Consider the following 20,845-nt stretch of genomic DNA (forward strand, 5'->3'; position numbering starts at 1 on the left):
CCACTGTGTTTCATCAAGGGCAGGGTCAATGCAGCTAGCTATCAGGAGATTTTGGAGCACTTCATGCTTCCATCGGCTGAAATGCTTTATGGAGATGAAGATTTCATTTTTCAGCACGACCTGGCACCTGCTCACAGTACCAAAACCACTGGTAAATGGTTTACTGACCATGGTATTACTGTGCTCAATTGGCCTGCCAACTCTCCTGACCTGAACCCCATAGAGAATCTGTGGGATATTGTGAAGAGAAAGTTGAGAGACGCAAGACCCAACACTCTGGATGAGCTTAAGGCCGCTATTGAAGCATCCTGGGCCTCCATAACATCTCAGCAGTGTCACAGGCTGATTGCCTCCATGCCACGCCGCATTGAAGCAGTCATTTCTGCCAAAGGATTCCCGACCAAGTATTGAGTGCATAACTGAACATTATTATTTGTTGGTTTTTTGGTTTGTTATTAAAAAACACTTTTATTTGATTGGACGGGTGAAATATGCTAATTTATTGAGACAGATTTTTTGGGTTATCAGGAGTTGTATGCCAAAATCATCAGTATTAAAACAATAAAAGACCTGACAAATTTCAGTTGGTGGATAATGAATCTATAATATATGAAAGTTTAATTGTAATCATTACATTATGGTAAATAATGAAATTTAACACTATATGCTAATTTTTTGAGAAGGACCTGTATGTTTCTAATTTAAAGGAATGGTGAGTGTTGCTTTGTCTTCTTCTTAACAAGGCTGTTATTTTGTATGCCTGCAGGAGGACTACTACATCACCCCGGATCGTCTCTGGATCCCATTGCGCTGGGTCGCTCCAGAACTTTTAGACGAAGTTCATGGAAACTTAGTAGTGGTAGACCAAAGCAAGGAAAGCAATGTCTGGTGAGTCTCTTTCCTCCTCATCAACCCTTTTATTCTGACCTAGATTTCTTCTTTTGTTTCATTCGTAGACAGCTGATCTGTTCCGGATGCATTATTTAGTGCAGCTCGTCAGAACATACATATTTATCGTTACTCCGTGAACCGAATGGCCCAGAAATGTCTTCATTTTCTGTATGTTGTAAGGAATAAACAGCCATTAGTAATCAAAGGCATGAATATGTGCGGTGATCATAGGTCTTGCTCTTGATAACGCCGAACATGTCAAAATGCCAACTTTGGCCAACATCTGAGGGTAATAAAAAACTGCATTATAACACCATGTCATGCAAGGAGGTGTATGAATGGTAAGACTATTGAATGGCCTATATTATTAATAACCCTGTAGAACTTAGTTAATTGATTCCTAGTGTTTACAGGTCAGTACTTTACATTTCTATTCTGTGTTTATTTATCCCTTGATGACTTGGCAATTTTTCATTTTTGTACTTTGTCTTTTCTTCCCCTTCTTTCAAGAGACATAACTTTTGTTATTTTTCCATCAACATAGTTGTACAAGGCTCCAGATGTAGTTTTGAATGACACCATTTATTTTTCATGAAAAACAGATAAAAAATCCAAGTGGTGTGAAATTGTGAGAAAAATGCAATTCCGCCATTGTTTTTGAGGTACTGTTTTACGATGTTCAAAAGTGACCCATCAACGTCATCAATCTGATTAGGTCGAAACAATACTTGTCTATATTTTAGTGGTGAAAAAGAAAAATTGAAAATTGGTAAGTCAAGCTTCTTCAGTCCACGGAGCTGTGTGAAGTCTTTTTTTTTTGCGGTGAGCCAATGTTTTTATCGATATCCTGTCAGGGTACTGCAACACTTTGACTGCTTTTTATGCCATTTTGGGGAGATATAACATGCCTGAAAATCACCTGTTTAGGCATTTACATTTTTTAGGGGGGAATGGGATAAAAGTGGGTGGGAGTAATTCAAGCTATTATATTTTTTAAGATTTTTTACCACTTCATGACATATGGTTTTTAAAAATATGAAAAAAATACAAAAGTTCATATCATCCCAAATTGCCACATTATAAATAAAGACATTAAAAAATTCACATGTTTGGTATTGCAGCATTCATAGAAGTCCAGTCTATTAAAACATAAAATAAACTAATCCAATCAGTAAATGGGGTAACAGGAACGAAAATCTAAACTCCAGAATATCATTTTTTTGGTCGCCGCAACATTGTAATAAAAGACTTGTATATACTGAAAAATGATATCAGTAAAAACATCCGCTCAAGGCTCAAATAATAAGCCTTCACATAGCTCCATATCCCAAAAAAGGAAAATGTTACGGGTCTCGAAAAAAGGCGAGACGAGCAAAAATTATTTGACATACTTCCACATTTGTTTCACACCCTAAATAAAAAGATGTACATATATTTGGTAATTTGTGTAATCGTAATGACCTGGAGAATCATATTACTAGGTCAGTTTTACCGTCTCGTGAACATGGTAAGTAAAAACAAAAAAAACAACATTTGGAATTGCCCTTTTTTGCAATTTCCATTCACTTGGAATTTTTTTCCCGATCTCCCATGAGTTACATGATAAAATGAGTGGTGTTGTTCAAAAATACAACTTGTCACACAAAAGAACAAGCCCTCATATGGCTATGAGGGTGGAAAAATAAAACGTTTTGGCTTTTGGAACAAGGTGAGGAAAAAACAAAAACAAAAAAATGGAATATGGCCATGTCATGAAAGGGTTAATTGTTTTTTTAAAAATCTTTAAAAAGCATAAATCAGAGGCCTGCACGATGACAGCTAGGTACAGTATACATTCCTATGAAACACTCCAGCATTTCAGAGAAAGTATGGTTAAAAGATTCAGCCAATGACCAAGGCTGGAGACCAGACTAGTCCTGGATCGGGAGCTCCAGCGCTGCTAGAGGTGATTGATAGGTCTCTTCCTGTGGGAGAGACCTGTCAATCACCCTGTGCGGTACTGGGAAAGCCAGCTGGGGCAGTGACAGACTAGTCTCGTTTTTGATTATGGTCTCTGGATAGATCTTCTAACCATATCTTCTCCAAAATGCTAGGGCGTTTCAGAAAATAATTTGCTTGACTGCAGTCGTGCTGGCATTGATTCATGCTGCCCATGGTTTGGTCAATGAATCAGCTGACAGGTAACAGTTAATAAAAAAAAGTTTTTTAAAAAATTAGAAAATTTCTGTGGTCAGAAAACTCTTCTGCAGTTAATGACAACTTTACCTTGAATCCAAAATAGGTCTCTCGGAGTAACAATATGGGAACTCTTTGAATTTGGAAGTCAGCCATATCGCCACCTATCAGATGAGGAGGTCCTAGCATTTGTAATCAAAGAACAACAGATGAAACTGGCCAAACCACGACTCAAGCTGCCCCACTCTGATTACTGGTAAGGGTACAATTCAGCAAGTAACGCAAGACCCCATAGACATTATGGGGGAAATGTATAAAGCCAATTTGTAACTATTCTCTTTTCACCACTTTTGAAAAGCAGCAAGAAAAGTGCTTGACCAACAATGTGCTGATCAATATAGTTAAAACCTTCAGTTCAAGACTGGTATATGAAACAAGATTCTTAAAGGTGTTGACCTGTTAAGACAAGTTGTGCCCTATGTCTAAGATGAGAGATAACCAGTTGATCGGTGGAAGTTGGACCTTTGGGACCAGCAGCGATCGGCAGAATGGGGACTTTTTATCCCCGTAGGAATTGAGCGCCAGAGCCAACCTATCCTCAATTAATTCCCCATGGGTCTGCGCTATCTTTTTCCTTCAGCCCACTGGGGAATGCAGGGGTGGACATACCATTGCCGTAACCTATGCAGTCACACAGGGGCCTAAGAGGTAAAGGGACCCATTTCCACCTCCGAAGCAGGAGGAATTGTGCAATCTGATGAATTATTAGACTTCAAAGAGCCCATATACTGTTCTTGCACAGGGGCCTCCAACTTTCAGTGTCCACTCTTAAGAAAATTAATGGAGCCGTGGTCGGGTGTCCGACCTGCTGCACCATCTTGTATTGGGGATAAAAGTTCCTCAATCTGCCGATCAGTGCAGGTCCCAGCGATGGGAGATCCCCTGATCAGCAAATTATCACCTAACAGAAAGGTGGTAACTTTTTTGAACTGGACTACCGTTTTCATAACGTTTATCATGTGAATGCACTTTTTCTTCAAGTGCCAAAATGTGCATTGTAAGAAATACGTTCCTAAACTCTGCAAAACCATTTAATTTTACTTATCCTTATTTCCTTAGGTATGAGGTGATGCAATCTTGCTGGCTGTCTGTTGAACAAAGACCTTCAGTAGAAGAACTTCACCTGCAGCTCACTTACCTGCTAAACGAATGCTCCAATCAGACAGAGGAAAGCTTTGAGTGGCGCTGGAATGCGCTTAAGCCAATGAAATCCTCAGTGGGTCCTCTAAGACACTCCGACGAGATTTCCGCATTCCCACTGCTAGATAACTTTAGTGGTGGAGATGGTTTTCATGCAGACATGGATGACATCTTAACTGTAACAGAAAGCAGTCGTGGACTCAATTTTGAGTACATGTGGGAGAAGGCCAGATTAGGACGCTGGAAAGCAACATCTCAGTGTCAAGATTATGCACCAAATAATGGGAATTTGACAGTGCCTGCTAATCCTTTCTATGATTCCAACCATCAACATTCACGCCAAAGCTTGGAGACTCCTAGTGTTGTCCCAGTCATCAGTGCTCGTAGCCCTTCAGTAAGCAGTGAATATTATATACGATTAGAAGAACATACAGACAGAAGCAGTGGTGTGGACTGTACCGTGTGTGCTCCAAGTCCTATCTATGAAAGAAAGTATGACATGCAGGAGCAGAGATCACTCCGACAACGCTTATCGCTTGAAAGCCCATTTTCACCACTGGAACCACTGTTTTCCTCAGACTGGGACCCACTCGAGAGTGGCAAAACCAGTCCTGATGATCCTCCTGGTCACTTGATTTTACATGAAGTTCCTAAACTTATTGATAGGTGGACACCCAATAATAATAATCCTTTCATTACAGTAGGGAGAGAATTGCCTCGTTATGTAAATCCTTTCTGTGGTCCAGGAGAAAAAGACTTATCAAGGCAGGTACAGGAGACTTCTTTAATGGAGCCCTCGCTATCTGATGTGTTTTCTTCTGATTCAATTTTGAATGTTTATAGAGATATAGAAGATCATAGAAGAAGCTGGGACTCAGATACGCTTGAAGAGCGAGGAGCTGGAGAGACTCTTGCTGGAGACCCCGAGTCCTTGGCTGAGTTTTTAGATGATCGTGCTTCTCCTTGGGATTGTGAACCTTCATTAATGGAAGATCAAAGCACTGAAAGTAGTAGCAGCAGTACAGATAATAGCAGTCATCGCAACATGCCTTCCTGTCCCCTGTGTAGTAGAGGAGTGTTGGGTAGTCTACAGAGATGCTCTTGTGCAATGCTGCGTGGAGATGTTGTAATTGATTGGACCACACACGTTGCTATGCATCAAGACCATTATGGCTTGGATGATGATTCCTCCCTAAAAGTAGAACAGGGTTCCTTATCAGAGTGCTCTATACCTGCAAGAACTTTTGGTGATGGAGACCTTTATGCTGGTCCTTTTGGAGACAGTCTTTGCGCAGCAGAGCACCAAGAATTTTATGACCCTTTAATGGGAGCAGCTGTTAAAAGTTATGACATTCAAGACTATCGTAATCGTCAAGCAAAAAGTTACGAGTCCTTGCAAAAGAGTATTTCTAACCACCCTCCTTCTCCTTTCATTGGAATTTCCAACTCAATGGCCAATTGCAGTGTTATTGTCCCAATTGAAATCCCACCTCTTTCCACCTTAGCAGAAAGCATAGAAGAAGAGACAATAGAGATTGTTCCAGATGTACTAAATAGATTCCCAGTGAACCATAGCACATTGCAAACAGAAATATCACCACATGCATCTAGAGCAACATTAGATTCTGTTGATTCTCTAGACATTCCCTCCAACACTAGTTCATCAGATGTTTGTAGTCCAGCTTCTCATTTCTCATCACCTGGTCAAAAATTTGGAGATAGTGGGTACGATACAGAAAACACATTTTCCCCAGAATTCATTTTCAAAGAAGTAAAAGAAGAAGAAGAAACTTGTCTTAAAGATTTGAAGTTACCCTTGACCCCTATATCAGAATCAACTAGCGACTTGACTCTTACAGAGGACTTCTCTGAACCACAGGCAACACCTACGGAAGATGACAGCTCCCTTAGAACATTAAATCTGGCCACACCACATAGAGATTCAGCATATTTTTCAGACTATGACATTGAACCTGATAAACATAATAGAGTTTCTAGGTCAAAACCTGATGTTGGAACTCTCAATGGAGTTTGCAGTGAAGAAATATCAGTTGTCATATCAACTGTGGAGGAAGATGAAAATACTGAAGATGAAGATCCAAAAAAGGATGATATTGAAAATAATATAAAAGTCAGGGATATAGCAGAAGAGTTTACTGTAAAAGCAATGGATTCAAAGGAAAACCATAATAATCCAGTGTATGTTCAAGATGTAATTGAGGAAAGTGAAAATGTAATGTTGAATTGTAATGGTGGGATCAACTTAATTCCAGAGGAGGACTTGAGTAATCCAGCTTCTCAAAGCAATGCCAGTGATGTAATACAGGAGAATCATGAAAAATATCAAGCAGTTATAGATCAAAAATATTCAAATGAAAACATGCTGAAAAGACAACCAGAAAGTGGTTTCGTAGTTCAGGTTTGTAAAGAGCAGCTCCTAGTCTCCTTGAGAGAAAATGTAACCAGGAATGTACTGTCTACATTTGAGTCTGGGACCGTGAACTCATGTGTCTTAAAAGACCAAGCTGTTTTGAAGTTGTGGTCTATGGAACCTACATCAAATGCTGTTGTAAAAGGAACGTTAGATAATAAACCTCTCTTCAAAGAATCATCTGAAAACTATGAGCCAGAATGCAAACCTATCACAGATGAAATCCTCAAGGACATATCTTCGAATGGAATTAGTAACACCTCAGAGTCAGAACTGATTGTGAACAAAGATGTAAATTATAACGATTGTGATGAGACTCCCTCCGAAAAAGATGGGGAAGAAGTAAAAGAAGATTGTGAAAATGAAAACAATGGAGATTCTGATGAACAGTCATCAGAACAGGCCTCCCAAAACTGTTTAAAGCAGCATGAAGAGACTCCTATTGACCAAACAGAGGAACACACAGAAGGTCAATCCTCAAAACTCTTTCTAGACTTTGGCTCTACAGCAAATAGTGGAAGTGAAGCTATTAAAGGTAAATCAAATTGATAATTGAAATTAAATAGTTGAAGTGGGAATTATGATTTAAATGAGTGAACCAGTCCAACACCCCATTTACTATAGTTCACCCTTATGCACTCAGAGTACTTAATATAGACCATCCTTAAGTAATCTGTAAAAAATCCTTTAGTATAAATGAAATAGCCAAAAGAATTTTGCACTTGTGCTCTTTTGCAGTGCTCTTAATAACATTTTTTAAAGGGAACCTGTCACCCCCAAAATCGAAGGTGAGCTAAGCCCACCTGCATCAGGGGCTTATCTACAGCATTCTGTAATGCTGTAGATAAGCCCCCGATGTATCCTGAAAGATGAAAAAAAGAGGTTAGATTATACTCACCCAGGGGCGGTCCTGGTTCTGTTCTGGCCCTGTTGAGGGCAGAGCAAAGTACTGCAGTGCGCAGGCGCCGGGAAAGGTCAAAGAGGCCTGCGCACTGCAGTACTTTGCTCTGCCCTCAACAGGGCAGACAAAATACGCCTGTGCCGGAGCCGCAGCGTGAAGACAAGAAGAGGATGTCATCGTAAGAAGATGGGAGGCCGGACCGGACCGCAACGCCCATCGGACCAGAACAGAACCGGGACCGCCCCTGGGTGAGTATAATATAACCTCTTTTTCTTATCTTTCAGGATACATCGGAGGCTTATCTACAGCATTACAGAATGCTGTAGATAAGCCCCTGATGCCGATGGGCTTAGCTCACCTTCGATTTTGGGGGTGACAGGTTCCCTTTAATATGTGCTAAGGTCTTGTGATAGGGGTGTTGTGTAAATGTATAACAACGATACAACAGCAAACCCTCAAACTGAGCTACCACCCTTTATAAATTTACACAGGGAGAAAATGGTGTGCTGGTAAAGGAGTCCACACACTCTCAATGTTTCATAAGATGTTCCATGCAGTATGTGTAGCGTGTACAATGTGCCTGTAATAAATATAGGTAACAAAATAGTACAATGCGATTCAACCTTACCAAAAACATATGCTTTTAAGAGTTTAAGAAAACAATTATACAGTGCTCAGCATACATGAGTACACCCCCCTTTGAAAAGTAAGATTCTAATCATATCTCTATGAACACAAGAATAATTTCCAAAATTTTGGCAAGATGGAGTATCAAAGAACATTTTTTTTACCCATGACATGAAAGTAAGGTTAATAATATAACTTTCATTACAAAATCTTCAGTTTTACTCAAATTAGTTGATGCAAAAATGAATACACTACGCATCAAAAACTACTACACCTAGTATTTTCTATGACCTCCATGAATTTTATGGACAGTACCAAGAATTTTAGGCATGGAATAAACAAATTGGTGACATACTGTAACATCTATTTTTTCCATTCTTCAAGAATGACCTCTTTTAGAGGCTGGATGCTGGATGTAGAGTGATGCTTAATTTGTGGCTTCAGAATTCCCCCTGGGCATTTGGATGGGTTCAGATCAGGAGACACTTGGCCACTGAATCATTTTCATTCTGTTCTTCTTCAGAAATGCTACAGATGTGTGTTGTGGTGGATCATTGTCATGTTGGAAAGGATGGTAGCAACTTCTCTTTAAATATACAGCAGTACATCTGTGAATTCATGATACCATCAGTGAAAGCTTCCCGACACCAACAGCCCTCATATATCCTCACATAAGGACACCAGCACCACCATGTTTCACTGTAGGTACCATACATTCTTCTAAATTCATTTTTCTAAATGTGTAATGACTACAGTGAACCATGGTGGTGGCACTGTCTTTATGTGGGGCTTCATGAGCACTGCTGGTGTCAGAGAGTTACATTTCATTGATGGTATCATGAATTCACAGATGTACTTGTTATGGGCTACGCAGAGAGACCCAGCAAGACTGGCACCAAATCAGCAAAGGCGCCTCCACAGATTCTCTTGGCACAAGCTGCCCAGCTAGGCGGGCCCTTGAGAGGCTGGATTACTCTTGACCCAGCTCCCAAAGATGGACTTTGGCAGAGCCCTTCCCAGGCCCACTGTTGCCTGACAGCTGGCATCTGGTAACACTGTTTGTGCCTAGTCAAGAACCAGGTGGGTACCTCTGCAAGAACCCCGGGGAGTGTAGCGCAAAGAAGCAAGGGGAAGACCCTGAAAAGGAAAACCCTGAAAAGAAATCTACCAGCACCGCTCACCTCCAAAACATATAGGAACAGCAATAAACAGCAAAGGCTTGAGCAAGGAGCAGGATTAAATAGCCCGGAACAATTTCCCTGCACATGTGGTAGCTCTGCCTTCAGGGTCTGGACAATGGCAGAGCTTGTGACAGGAGTAGCGTAGCACCAAACCTGAACCATTCCCAGGTGGGTGCACATAACCACAATTTCTAATAGATCCATATACGTAGGAGAGACCTCCGAACTCTCACCACCCACCTTGTTCGGAAACCTCTTATTGAATTCAGCGATGAGACGATTGGCATGTATATTACCTCTCAAAACCCAGGACCTCTCCTCAGGACTGTACCCCTTCCAATGAATCAAATACTGAATGGAGTTCTGAACTCTATGAGCCCACAATACATTCTATCTCAAATTCTTTAGTATTGCCTACCAGAATAGGAGGAGGAAGATCCTGGGTCATAAGCAGAGTAACCACATTCTTTAATAATGTCTTGTAAAAAACATTGGTAACCTACATAGAAGAAGGCAGACCTACCAATAAAACCACCTTATTGACAACCTTAATAATGGGAAATGGTTCTATAAAACTGAGTGCAAGCTTAGGAGATGGTACCTTAATCTTGAGATTCTTAGTGGGCACCCAAACTCTGTCCGCCACTCTCAGTTTGCAACCTTGCTGATGATGCTTATCAACCTACCTTTTCATGCTCTCCCCTGCTTTCTTGAGATGGATACAGGCTTCCCCCCAGACCCTAGATCCAGACCTAGGATGAAGTGCTAGATTACAGAAGAAGGGAGACATTCCCAAGCCCTCGTGGTGTCTATTGTTTAGGGCAACATCTGCCAAGGCTAAATATGATCCCCAATCATGTTGAGTATGGGAGCAAAAACATTTTAGACAGGACTCCCGACACTGGTTGGTTCGCTTAGTTTGCCCATTAGTTTGAGGATGATATGAGGATGAAAACAAAAGTTCCGACCTGAGGCGCTTACAGAAAGAGCTCCAGAATCTGGAGATAAACCTGGACCAATGGTCTGAGACAATATTCATGAGAACCCCATGTAATCTTACCACTTGAACGCGGAACAAATCTACCAAGTCCTGCGCAGTGGACAACTGAGCCAAAGGAACCAAAGGGCATAAATAACTAATATTATAAGACTTCTGGGTCTGAGGAGGCTAAACTGACAGAAGAGACTACAATGCCCCTTGAAAGAATGAAATAAAGTTCCATAATTTCTGACTCACTAGGACAACAACTCAGAGAGATAGCATCTGCCCGAACATTCTTGGTCACAGGGAGGAAAGAGATCGAAAAATTGAATATGGCAAACAACATGGCCTATCAGGCTTATCTCAAGTCCAATCTCTTAGCGTTCTCTAAAAAAATAAAACAGATTCTCATGGTCAATAAGCACTGTGAATGGGCGTTTAGCTCCTTCAAGGAGATGCCTCCGCTCCTCCAGAGCTATCTTGATGGCAAGAAGTTAAATAAATGGCCTCCAATCCCCAATTAGTCATGTCTGCCCCCTTATAGGTAAGATTGGCGAGAGGTTTTACCACCTTTGAAAAACCCTTAATAAACCTCCGGTAATAATTGGCAAAACCCCAAAAACCGCTGCAGTGCTTTGAGGTTAACAGGTTGTGCCCATTCCAACACCACACTCAACTTCTCATAGTCCATCCAAAACCCCATGGGGGAAAGAGTGAATCCCAGGAATTCCAACTCCTGCACTTCGAATACACATTTTTCTTTTTTAACATAAAGGTAATGATCCTCCAATCTTTTCAGGACGGTGCGCACATGTCTCTGGAAAAGATGAGGATATCATTGATGCAAACAATTACACAAATACCCAAAAGATCACGGAAAATATCATTTACAAGTGTCTGAAACACAGCTGGAGCATTACCGAGCCAAAAGGGCATGACACAATACTCATAATGACCCTCGGGGGTATTGTAGACCATTTTCTACTCATCCCCCCTAGATCCAGCTTGGTAAACCAACTTGCCCCCACCAGTTAGTTAAAGAGGTCAGGGATGAGTGGAAGAGGATAGTGATTATGTACAGTTATTTGATTGAGCTCACAATAGTCAATATATAGTTTCAAACCACCATCTCTTTTGGCCACAAAAAAGAACCCTGCGCCAACCAGGGATTTATAAGGGTGAATAAACCCATTTTTCTTATTTTCCTGAATATATTCCCTCATAGCTTGACTCTTTGGTTCTGACAAGTTAAAAATCCTCCCCACAGGTAACTTTGCTCCCTCAATGAGCTGAATGGAACAATCATAAGTTCTATGTTGAGGTAATTTCTGGGAGGCCTCCTTGGAGAACACCTGTGGGAATGCTGCCACATACCACGGGACCTAGGAGGTAGAACCTACTACCTTAGGAGGCTTGATAATATAAAGGGATTGGAAGTTGGAGGACCACGTAACAATATCCCCCCTTTCCCAGTCAATAATAGGATTATGGGTGCGAAGCCAAGGAAGACCTAACACCACAGTGGTAGGAAGATCCTGGTAAATAAAAAAGAATGCCTCTTCCTTGTACCGACAACCTGTGGTGAGGTGACAGATACTGGTTTGGCTGTGCGATATCCAATACTCTGGGCAAGGGGAAAATTATCAAGAGAAGATAATCTTATAGATGCATCCAAGGAGATAAGAGGAACCTCCAATGCCTTGGCCACGGCAGCTTTCAAAAAACTTTTCTCAGCCCCGCAATCAACAAAAGCATAACCCTCCACATTCTAAATGTGACAACAATGGGTAAAAGAAATTTTTTTGCTAGGGATACCTGAGCGCCTAGCTGGAGATCCCCGAATGCAGCTAGGCGCGGTTGTTTCCCGATGGCTCCAGACATGGACATTTACGTACCAGATGGTGTGGAGAACTACATGGGAGACGCTGTCACTGACACCATCTTTGCTGCCTTGACTCTTGAGATGTACCAACTCCACCAAGCTGTACAGGTTCTCCCTCAGCCTCAAAACCAGTGGAGGGTATGGATGAACTCCGCCAGAGGGACAATTTGTCCCAACATCTCTCCCGTCTTCTCCGAACAAGTCGCATGGCGGCTTCCAAATACCAGAGAGGATAGTCGTTATTCCGGGGTGGAAACAGGGAGAAGTTGTAAATATAATTTGCACCCCTCCTTGAAATTATTAAATTGTTTCCTATCTTCCCCCAAAAATCAGGAAGGGGCACCTTAGGTTCTGTGAGATTGGGGTTAGAACTTGCCTGTGTTGGGGGAACCCCCTGAGCCAGGGTCTGGCTGTGCTGATTCACGGTGCCCACCAAATCCTGGAACATTCCCAGAAGACCCTGCATCTGGTCATTAAGCTGCTAGACTAGATCTATATATATATATATATATATATATATATATATATATATATATATATATATATATATATATATATACCTAAATAGATATAAATGTCTGTTTATTCTGTTATGCATCTATGCAGAGAGACCCAGCAAGACTGGCAACAAACCAGCAGAGGCGCAGCCACAGATGCACTTGGCGCAAGCTGAACAGCTGAACAGCTAGGCGGGCCCTTGAGGGCTTGGACTACTCTTCACCCAGCTCCCATAGATGTAAGGGGGACTTTGGGAGATCCCTTACCAGGCCCACTGTCGACTGGCAGCTGGCGTCTGGTGACGCGGCTGGTGCCTAGTCAAGAACCAGGTGGGTACCTCTGCAAGAACGCCTGGTGGTGTAGCACAAAGAGGCAAGGAGAAGAACTGTAGTGAAAACCTTGAAAAGATAGCTACAAATATTGCCAGCACCATTCACCTCCAAGGCACATAGGAACTGCAATAAACAGCAACGGCCTAAGCAGGGAGCATGGTTAAATAGCCCTCCTGATGCTGAAGGAACTGATCAGGTGTTGACTACCGGGGAACACAATGCTCCATGTTCCCCGGGCAGAGAAATCCGTGGAGAAACGGCATCCCACATCCCCACACACTCAACTACTCCAGAACGCAACTCTCCAAAAGACTGGAACGGTTTCCCTAGATGCATGGTAGCTCCACCTTTAGTATCAGGACAATGGTGGTGCTTGCGACCCGAGCAGTGTCGCATCAGACCTGAAACATTCCCAGCTGGGTGTACAGAACCACAATTCCTAACAGTACTTTGTATTGAAAGAGAAGTTGCTAACATCCCTCTGTGTGTTTGGTAGACGTGCACTTTTCCAACATGACAATAATCCAAAACACAAGACACGCGGCACACTAAGCTTGGGTTCTCCCAACCTGGGTTTTGTACTTCTATGGCTTTTTCTATGTTCATTCCAGAAACCTGAATCTGTTAGGCTATGTTCATATGTCCAGTATTTGTCCATTTTTGAATTCTTTTTGGGATGCCATAATCAGAAATAATCTGATCCAGTACAGAATCCATTCATTTTGGGACTGAAATACCCTAAAATGCCTGGTGTTTGACTTCAATCTATTTTAACTGGATCAAAATTGTAGTCTGCACAACTTTTTTTGTCCAGCAAAAGAAACAAACAACTGGATCATTTATTTTTTTTTAACATTGAAGTCTATGGGAAACAGATCATAATGGCTGATGGACCATTATGTGTTCCATTAAAGGATATGTTGTTTAAACACTGCACATGCCCAGTACACTAGATGTGTCTCTGAACCACCCAAAAATGGATTTATTAAATTGGGCTTCTTGTAAATTTCTTAAAATTTTGGTAGTTCACTATTAAAAAGTAACTAAATTTTAATTTTCTTTTTTCAGAATTAAGTCCAGCATTGAAAGTTTTAGAAACTCTGCAAATCACTTTATTAGGGAACTACACTGTGTTCCAAATTATTATGCAAATTGGATTTAAGTGTCATAAAGTTTAATTGTTTTGTTTTTCAAATAAACTCGTGGATGGTATTGTGTCTCAGGGCTCAATGTATCACTGAAATCAATCTTAAACACGTGTGATAATTGGTTTTCCAGGTGATTCTAATTAAAGGAAAACTACTTAAAAATGATGTTCCACATTATTAGGCAGGCCACAGTTTTCCAGTAACATGGGAAAGAAAAAGGATCTCTCTGCTGCCGAAAAGCATCAAATAGTGCAATGCCTTGGTGAAGGGATGAAAACATTAGAAATTTCCCGAAAACTTAAGCCTGATCATCGTACTGTTAAGAGATTTGTGGCTGTATCTGAGCACAGATGTGTTTATGCTGATAAAGGCATAATGAGGAAGATTTCTGCCAGGCAAGTTCATCGGATTAAGAGAGCAGCTGCTAAAAAGCCATTACAAAGCAGCAAACAGATATTTGAAGCTGCTGGTGCCTCTGGAGTCCCTCGAACCTCAAGGTGTAGGATCCTTCAAAGGCTTGCTGTGGTGCATAAACCTACTATTCGGCCACCCCTAAACAGTGTTCACAAGCAGAAATGGTTGCATTGGGCCCACACATACATGAAGACTAATTTCCAAACAGTCTTGTTTACTGATAAGCGTTGAGCAACCCTAGTGTTATGACCCCAATGGCGAGGGTCTCAGAGGAACAAGTAAGTCTGCGAAGTACAAAAATCCAGCTCATAGGGCAGTGGTAACTGGGTTGACCATATATCTACTCCTAACGCCAACACTAGAAGTAGCCGGGGAACATGCCTACGTTGGTCGCTAGATGTCTCGCGCCAGCCGGAGGACTAACTACCCCTAGAAGAGGAAAACAAAGACCTCTCTTGCCTCCAGAGAATAGACCCCAAAAGTTGGATACAAGCCCCCCACAAATAATAACGGTGAGGTAAGAGGAAATGACAAACACAGAGATGAACTAGGTTTAGCAAAGAGAGGCCCACTTACTAATAGCAGAATGTAGTAAGATAACTTATATGGTCAACAAAAACCCTATCAAAAATCCACACTGGAAATTCAAGAACCCCCGAACCGTCTAACGGCCCGGGGGGAGAACTCCAGCCTCCCTAGAGCTTCCAGCAAGGTTAGGATACAGATTATGTACAAGCTGGACAAAAATGCAAACAAAAACAAATAGCAAAAAGCAAGAAAGCAGACTTAGCTTAATCTAGCAGGAACCAGGATCAGTAGACAAGAGCACAACAGATTAGCTCTGATTACAACGTTGCCAGGCATTGAACTGAAGGTCCAGGGAGCTTATATAGCAACACCCCTGACCTAACGACCCAGGTGAGCATACAAGGGATGGCAGACATTCCCAGAGTCAAATCACTAGTAACCACTAGAGGGAGCCAAAAAGGTAAATTCACAACACCCTAGATGGTCCAAATGGATGGAGTAGTGGATGGTTGGTGTATGGCCACCATGTCCCAACAAGGCAGCAACAACAGCGAGGAGGTGGAGGAGTCATGGTTTGGGCTGGAATCATGGAGAAACAGCTGGTAGGGCCCTTTAAGGTTCCTGAAGGTGTGAAAATGACCTCTGCAAAGTATACTATATAGAGTTTCTGACTGACAACTTTCCTCCATGGTATAAAAAGCAGAAACGTGCCTTCAGGAGCAAAATCATCTTCATGCTGACAATGCCCCATCTCATGCTGCAAAGAATACCTCATTGGCTGCTATGGGCATAAAAGGAGATAAACTCATGGTGTGGCCACCATCTTCCCCTGACCACAACCCTATAGAGAACCTTTGGAGTATCATCAAGCAAAAGATCTATGAGGGTGGGAGGCAGTTCACATCAAAACAGCAGCTCTCGGAGGCTATTCCGACTTCATGCAAAGAAATACAAGCAGAATCTCTCCAAAAACTCACAAGTTCAATGGATGCAAGAATCGTGAAGGTGATATCAAAGAAGGGTTCCTATGTTAACATATAACTTGGCCTGTTAGGATGTTTTGGAGTTAAATAGCTTTTTTGTTCAGTTAATGTGACCTCCTAATGCTGCAAATTCCACAAATGAGCATTTTCAGTTCTTTAAAACATATCAAATGTTTAGAAATTCTACTGTGCCTAACAATTTGGAACAGTGCATTTTAAGTTTTTATTCATTTTGGAGATTATACTGTTATCATTGGGAGGTTTCTTCAATAAAATTCGATGTATACTCTAACGGGTGATGACTTTTATTAGACTGACTATCATTTGCACCGATCATTTAGGAAAATCCGAGAAAAATGTCAGTTGCATAATAATTTGGAACATAGTGTAGATGGTGGCCCGATTCTAACGCATCGGGTATTCTAGAATATGTATGTATGTATGTATGTATACGGTATATATAACAGCCACATAGTATATAGCAGAGGCCACGTAACACAGACAGCCACGTAGTATATAGCACAGCCATGTAGTATATAGGAGCCACGTAGAATATAACACAGCCACGTAGTATATAGCACAGCCACGTAGTATATAACACAGCCCACATAATATATAGCACAGCCCACGCAGTATATAACACAGCCCATGCAGTATATAACACAGCCCACGCAGTATATAACACAGCCCACGCAGTATGTAACACAGCCCACGCAGTATATAACACTGCCGACGTAGTATATAACACAGCCGACGTAGTATATAACACTGCCCACGCAGTATATAACACTGGCCACGTAGTATATAACACAGCCCATGCAGTATATAACACTGGCCACATAGTATATAACACAGCCCACGTAGTATATAACACTGGCCACGTAGTATATAACACTGCCCATGTTAACACTGCCCACGTAGTATATAACACAGCCCATGTAGTATACAACACTGCCCACATAGTATATAACACAGCCCATGTAGTATATAACACTGCCCACGTAGTATATAACACTGGCCATGTAGTATATAACGCAGCCCACATAATATATAGCAGCCACGCAATATATAACACAGCCCACGTAGTATATAACATTGCACACGTAGTATATAACATTGCCCATGCAGTATATAACATAGGCCACGCAGTATATAGTACAGCCACGTAATATATAGCAGCCTCGCAGTATATAACACAGGCCAAGTACTATATAGCAGTGTGGGCACCATATACCTGTTAAAAAAAGAATTAAAATAAAAAAATACTTATATACTCACCCTCCGGCGTCCAGTGAAGCTGTCCCGATGCGCGCGATGCGGCCGCCAGCTTCCATTCCCAGCGATGCATTGCAAAATTACCCAGATGACTTAGCGGTCTCACGAGACCGCTAAGTCATCTGGGTAATTTCGCGATGCATCTCTGGGAACGGAAGCTGGCGGTAGCCTCGCGCGCATCGGCGGACGACGGAAGGTGAGAATAGCATGATTTTTAATTTTTTTTATTATTTTTAAAATTAGATCTTTTTACTATTAATGCCGCATAGCCAGCATCAATAGAAAAAAGTTGGTCACACAGGGTTAATAGCAGCGTTAATGGAGTGTGTTATACCGTGGCATAACGCGGTCCATTAACGCTGTCATTAACCCTCTGTGAGTGCTGACTGGAGGAGAGTATGGAGCGGGCGCCAGGCACTGACTGGACGGAAGTAGGGAGGGGCGAATTCTCGGCCGGGCTGTGCCCGTCGCTGATTGGTTGCGGCCGGCCGGCCGCGACCAATCAGCGGCGCAGGATTTCCGTTACAGACAGACAAACAGACGGAAGTACCCCTTAGACAATTATATAGATAGATTAGTCTTCATTCCTGTAAAAAAACTGTAAAAAAAAATGTAAGTGGCTTCGAAAGCCTTTACCTTGTCCCACTATGCTTTCCTACATTTAGCTTCATTGAGATGAAAACATACTCATTTGGAGTACAGATGATAGCAGTGGTGAGTCAACACCTGTCTCCTCCACAGGGTTCAGCTTATCAAAGGAATCTCCTGCAGCAAGTTTCACTGCTATCATCTGTCCTCCAAATTAATACATGATTTCAATGAAGCTAAAAGCAGGCAAATTGACTGGGGAAAATTAGTGGTTTAGAAGCCACAATCCCCTAATAAAGTGATTTGTAAAGTTTCATAACTTTCCATGTTGGACAAATAAATAAAAAAAAGTAGTTGAGTTACTCTTTAACAGAAACTGTACATTTTTTTTGCAATCACAGCTCGTCAATAAGTAAAAATAGCATTTAGGAAAACAGCATAAAAAGTAATAAAACCATTTCAAAGATACTTGTTTTCATATTTGTTAACTGTATCATTAAAGTCACTAATAGTATTTTTTTTTTCGAGGGGGGGGGACTTTACACTATGCAAGCCATAGAGCGGATATTAAAATTATTTTATTACAGAATTTTATTTCAGGAATATACTGTAGTATTATATTACATTTTATCAGATTACATTTCTTTCATCTTTTTTTTACCCTGTAGCAAAAGTGGCACGACTTTCTCTGTCTCTTCCACCATTAAACCTTCAAGCATTCCAAAGCTCCAGTGGACGCAAGTCTTTTTGGGACAGTGGTGAAGAAAAAAGAGATGCTCTTTATAGCAAAGAAGATGAGGATGAGGAAGATGAAGGCTTTGGTCTTCCGGAGCATCAAAGAACAGGCTTCGAATCTGAAGGAGAGGTTGCAGGAGTCCCCATTGTAGTAACGGAAATGGATGATGGACGAAACCTCCGGAGTCTTCTAAAGTCACCGAAATCTGCTGATGAGGTAGATGATGACCTTGATCGAAAACGAAAAATGGTGTCCTTTTTTGATGATGTAACAGTTTACTTATTTGACCAGGTAAGAAAAAAATTCAAGAGAGTAATGGTAATGCTTTAACAATGCAGTCATAATACCATACTCGTAAGAGGGCATAGAATATGTAAGTCATCAAGGCTTGTCAAACTGTGGGTGGGGTAGGATGATTTTTTTTATACTCCTGGAAGTAGAAATTTTATGCAAGAAAATACAGTAAAATCTATATGCATTTACCTTATTGTACCCAACATGGTGCTTTGTTAAAGGGAATCTGTCACAAGTTTTTTTGCCATCTAATCTGAGAGCATTATAATGTTAGGGCAGATATCCTGATTTCAATGATGTGTCACTTACTAGGAGGCCGCATAGTGTAGTTTTGATAAAATCCGTTTTATTAGCAGGAGATTATCACTAGAGGACTAGTAAACGTACTGCTTCGTATTCCAACCACGCCCCCACCACTGATGTGCATAGGCAGAAAGCTGTTAATCAGTGGTGTGGGCAGAGTTGTACAGAGCTCGACATTCAGAGAATTGCTACATCTGCAGCAGATAAAGGCTCGGTGCCCCTACATTGTTTCTCTAAGAATATATCTAAAACCTGGTGATAGATGCCCTTTAACCTGAAAATATATGATATATTTGGATAATATTGTTGGCACTGACAAATTCTTTTTCTCTGCCTCCTTCAGATCTTAGATTTCTTCAAATTATTTTTATTACATTTTTTGGGGAAGGAGTAACAATACACACGGAAGGATATACAGGTCCTTCTCAAAAAATTAGCATATAGTGTTAAATTTCATTATTTACCATAATGTAATGATTACAATTAAACTTTCATATATTATAGATTCATTATCCACCAACTGAAATTTGTCAGGTCTTTTATTGTTTTAATACTGATGATTTTGGCCTACAACTCCTGATAACCCAAAAAACCTGTCTCAATAAATTAGCATATCAAGAAAAGGTTCTCTAAACGACCTATTACCCTAATCTTCTGAATCAACTAATTAACTCTAAACACATGCAAAAGATACCTGAGGCTTTTAAAAACTCCCTGCCTGGTTCATTACTCAAAACCCCCATCATGGGTAAGACTAGCGACCTGACAGATGTCAAGAAGGCCATCATTGACACCCTCAAGCCAGAGGGTAAGACCCAGAAAGAAATTTCTCAACAAATAGGCTGTTCCCAGAGTGCTGTATCAAGGCACCTCAATGGTAAGTCTGTTGGAAGGAAACAATGTGGCAGAAAACGCTGTACAACGAGAAGAGGTGACCGGACCCTGAGGAAGATTGTGGAGAAGGACCGATTCCAGACCTTGGGGAACCTGAGGAAGCAGTGGACTGAGTCTGGTGTGGAAACATCCAGAGCCACCGTGCACAGGCGTGTGCAGGAAATGGGCTACAGGTGCCGCATTCCCCAGGTAAAGCCACTTTTGAACCATAAACAGCGGCAGAAGCGCCTGACCTGGGCTACAGAGAAGCAGCACTGGACTGTTGCTAAGTGGTCCCAAGTACTTTTTTCTGATGAAAGCAAAGTTTGCATGTCATTCGGAAATCAAGGTGCCAGAGTCTGGAGGAAGACTGGGGAGAAGGAAATGCCAAAATGCCTGAAGTCCAGTGTCAAGTACCCAGTCAGTGATGGTGTGGGGTGCCATGTCAGCTGCTGGTGTTGGTCCACTGTGTTTCATCAAGGGCAGGGTCAATGCAGCTAGCTATCAGGAGATTTTGGAGCACTTCATGCTTCCTGGCACCTGCTCACAGTGCCAAAACCACTGGTAAATGGTTTACTGACCATGGTATTACTGTGCTCAATT

General features: G+C 41.5%; 1 protein-coding gene across 4 annotated transcripts in view; it reads left to right on the plus strand.

The window, feature by feature from the left end:
• Window positions 1-20,845, plus strand: part of LMTK3 (lemur tyrosine kinase 3) — a 127,151-nt gene that overhangs the window by 94,019 nt on the left and 12,287 nt on the right. For 3 of the 4 annotated variants that reach the window (XM_077259511.1, XM_077259514.1, XM_077259513.1), the window contains exons 10-13: window positions 767-888; window positions 3,173-3,322; window positions 4,186-7,232; window positions 18,705-19,063. In XM_077259511.1, coding sequence (XP_077115626.1) covers window positions 767-888; window positions 3,173-3,322; window positions 4,186-7,232; window positions 18,705-19,063 — 3,678 coding nt within the window. The remainder of the gene's footprint in view (window positions 1-766; window positions 889-3,172; window positions 3,323-4,185; window positions 7,233-18,704; window positions 19,064-20,845) is intronic. The other variant, XM_077259515.1, reaches the window with a different exon arrangement.

The sequence above is a fragment of the Ranitomeya variabilis genome, chromosome 4, assembly GCF_051348905.1.
Source record: "Ranitomeya variabilis isolate aRanVar5 chromosome 4, aRanVar5.hap1, whole genome shotgun sequence".
NCBI lineage: Eukaryota > Metazoa > Chordata > Amphibia > Anura > Dendrobatidae > Ranitomeya > Ranitomeya variabilis.